The sequence below is a fragment of the Rutidosis leptorrhynchoides genome, chromosome 5, assembly GCF_046630445.1.
Source record: "Rutidosis leptorrhynchoides isolate AG116_Rl617_1_P2 chromosome 5, CSIRO_AGI_Rlap_v1, whole genome shotgun sequence".
Lineage (NCBI taxonomy): Eukaryota > Viridiplantae > Streptophyta > Magnoliopsida > Asterales > Asteraceae > Rutidosis > Rutidosis leptorrhynchoides.
The window spans coordinates 219,139,073-219,141,429 of NC_092337.1; the positions used below are offsets into that span (position 1 = coordinate 219,139,073).

Genomic DNA, 2,357 nt, shown 5'->3' on the forward strand with positions numbered 1-2,357 from the left:
CTCTCGACTAGCGTAAAAACACTATTTGAATATAAATGATATAAATTTCCAAATATTCCCTTCAACGTACCTTCTCTGACCCAATTTTCAGTCCAAATATGTATTTGATGACTATTCCCAACTTTCATTCTTAACGTGTCATGAGGTAGCAAACCTTCATTTAGAGTTTTGCAAAAACTGGTCACCATGTTTCGCCAAACCCCACTGATCGAAACAGCTTTGTTGTCGAAAGTAGAATGATCCCCATTAATCGATTTTAAGAACTTAACCCACAACGTTTTAGGTGCATCCACAAATTGCCATATCCAGTTGTACAATAACCCGAGATTAAGTACACGTAAACTTCCAATATCTATACCCCCCATGATCTAGAGAATTAAGGGCAATGTCCTACCTCACCCAATGCATCTTCTTGTTCGTTTCACTAGAACCCCAAAAAAACTAGGCACGTAACCCTTCTAGCTACTTTAAAACCAAATTCGGGCATTTAAACAACGTCAAGTATTAAATATCCATACTACCCAAGACTGATTTTAAAAGTGTATAGCGACCTCCAATAGCTAACATATTAGCTTTCCAACCGGATAGCTTTTTACAAAATCGGTCACACAATGGTTTCCAACTCGAAGTCGTATTCATATTTACCCCAACTGGAAGTCCTAAGTAAGTTAAAGGAAACTTACCTTTAGAACAACTGAATTCATGCACAAAGTCTTCCAAAACCGCGTCTTGCACTCCAAGGCCGAATAAATGAGATTTAGCAATATTAATATTCAACCCTGAAAATCGATAGAAATCATTGAACACTTGTAAAGTGTTAAGAAGACTATCCCTATTCCAGTCCAAAATAATCACTGCATCATCCGCATAAAACAAATGTGAAACAATGATTTTCGAGTTGTTCACACATGCACGTTTTATCAGTCCTTCTTCAACTTTCACTTTTAAACATAGATGTAAACCTTCCATAACGATCAAAAACAAGAACGAACTTAGAGGATCCCCTTGTCTAAGGCCATGATTGCTTCGAAACTCTCTCGATGAACTCTCATTAATCAAGACCGAAGCTCAAGCATCTTTTAATCACATTCCAATCCAATCTCGCAACTGATTACCGAAGCCCTTAATAAAAAGCATATGACCCAAAAATTCCCAGCTAATGGAATCATACGCCTTTTCGAAATCAACCTTAAATAACATGACCTTTTTCTTCCACTTCTTATACCATCCAAAGCCATACAACTTGCAAGTTACTTCGTAATAATCTTATATTGCACCCCGATTGAAGATATCAGACGATAATATTTAATACAAGACGAGTTAGGTATCTCAAGATTTAGAGCAATAAACGCCGAAGCAGCACCTTTTGGTAGCGTACACTCTTGAAAAGCTTTGTGTATGGAGTCAACTAAATCGAGTTTCACAAACTCCCAATACTTTTTTATGAAGAAGAATGAAAAATCGTCCGGGCCAAGTGATTTATCATTACCACAACTCCACATCGCTCGTTTTATCTCCTCTTAAGAAATAAACCCTTGTAACGGCAAGTTATCTTCTGCGTCTAACACCTGATTTGGAAGAAACATAGTGGCAGTAGTATTATTAGGATCTCCTGAAAATGTAACCGCATAAAACTCCTTAAATACCGTTCAACGACAAGCCATGAATTGTCTGTTTGTTTCTACGATCTTTTAGAAGCCCATGAAAAAAATTTGTGTTCTCGTCGCCTTCTAAATTCCACTTGTTTTAGCCTTATGAAACACATATTTATCCTCGATAGTCTGTAAGGAATCGATTTCATTAAAAATCTCAGACCTCTCCATCAACTCTTGATCTGAAACGTCCATGTCATCCAACTTTTGTTCGATAATTACTAATATGTCAGAAAGCACTGCACCTCGTGACTTGTTATTAACCCTCTGATCAGCCACCCATTGTCACGACTGAGAAAATTTCGACTGATTTTAAACTAATTTTCTATATGATTTCATAATTCTGACATGATAAGCAAAGTCTGTTAAATTGAGTCTCAAAATTTTTGAACTGTTTCAATTACCCTTCGACTATTCTGACGATTCACGAACAACTATTTGTAAATAGATATATATTTATATTAATATTATATGAAATTGTTGTTGAAATTTATTATGTAAAATAAATAACATATAATACTATAATAATTATTATTTAAAACATATACGTGCATCCAACATATCACTATCATATTTCTTTCTGATTTCTGCTACGAGACAACCAAATGACCACAAATCATTCACCTTCAATCATACTACCCTATTCTAGATATTTGTTGAGTAAAGTACTGTTTAAGATTGATAATTAGTATTAATTATTGAGTT

General features: G+C 35.1%; 1 protein-coding gene across 1 annotated transcript; it reads right to left on the bottom strand.

Annotated features, from left to right (window-relative positions):
• Positions 1-504: 504 nt before the first annotated feature.
• LOC139849280 (uncharacterized) lies at positions 505-969 on the bottom strand. The gene has a single exon (XM_071838937.1). The coding sequence runs from the start codon at positions 967-969 to the stop codon at positions 505-507; it is 465 nt and encodes a 154-aa protein (XP_071695038.1).
• Positions 970-2,357: the final 1,388 nt, after the last annotated feature.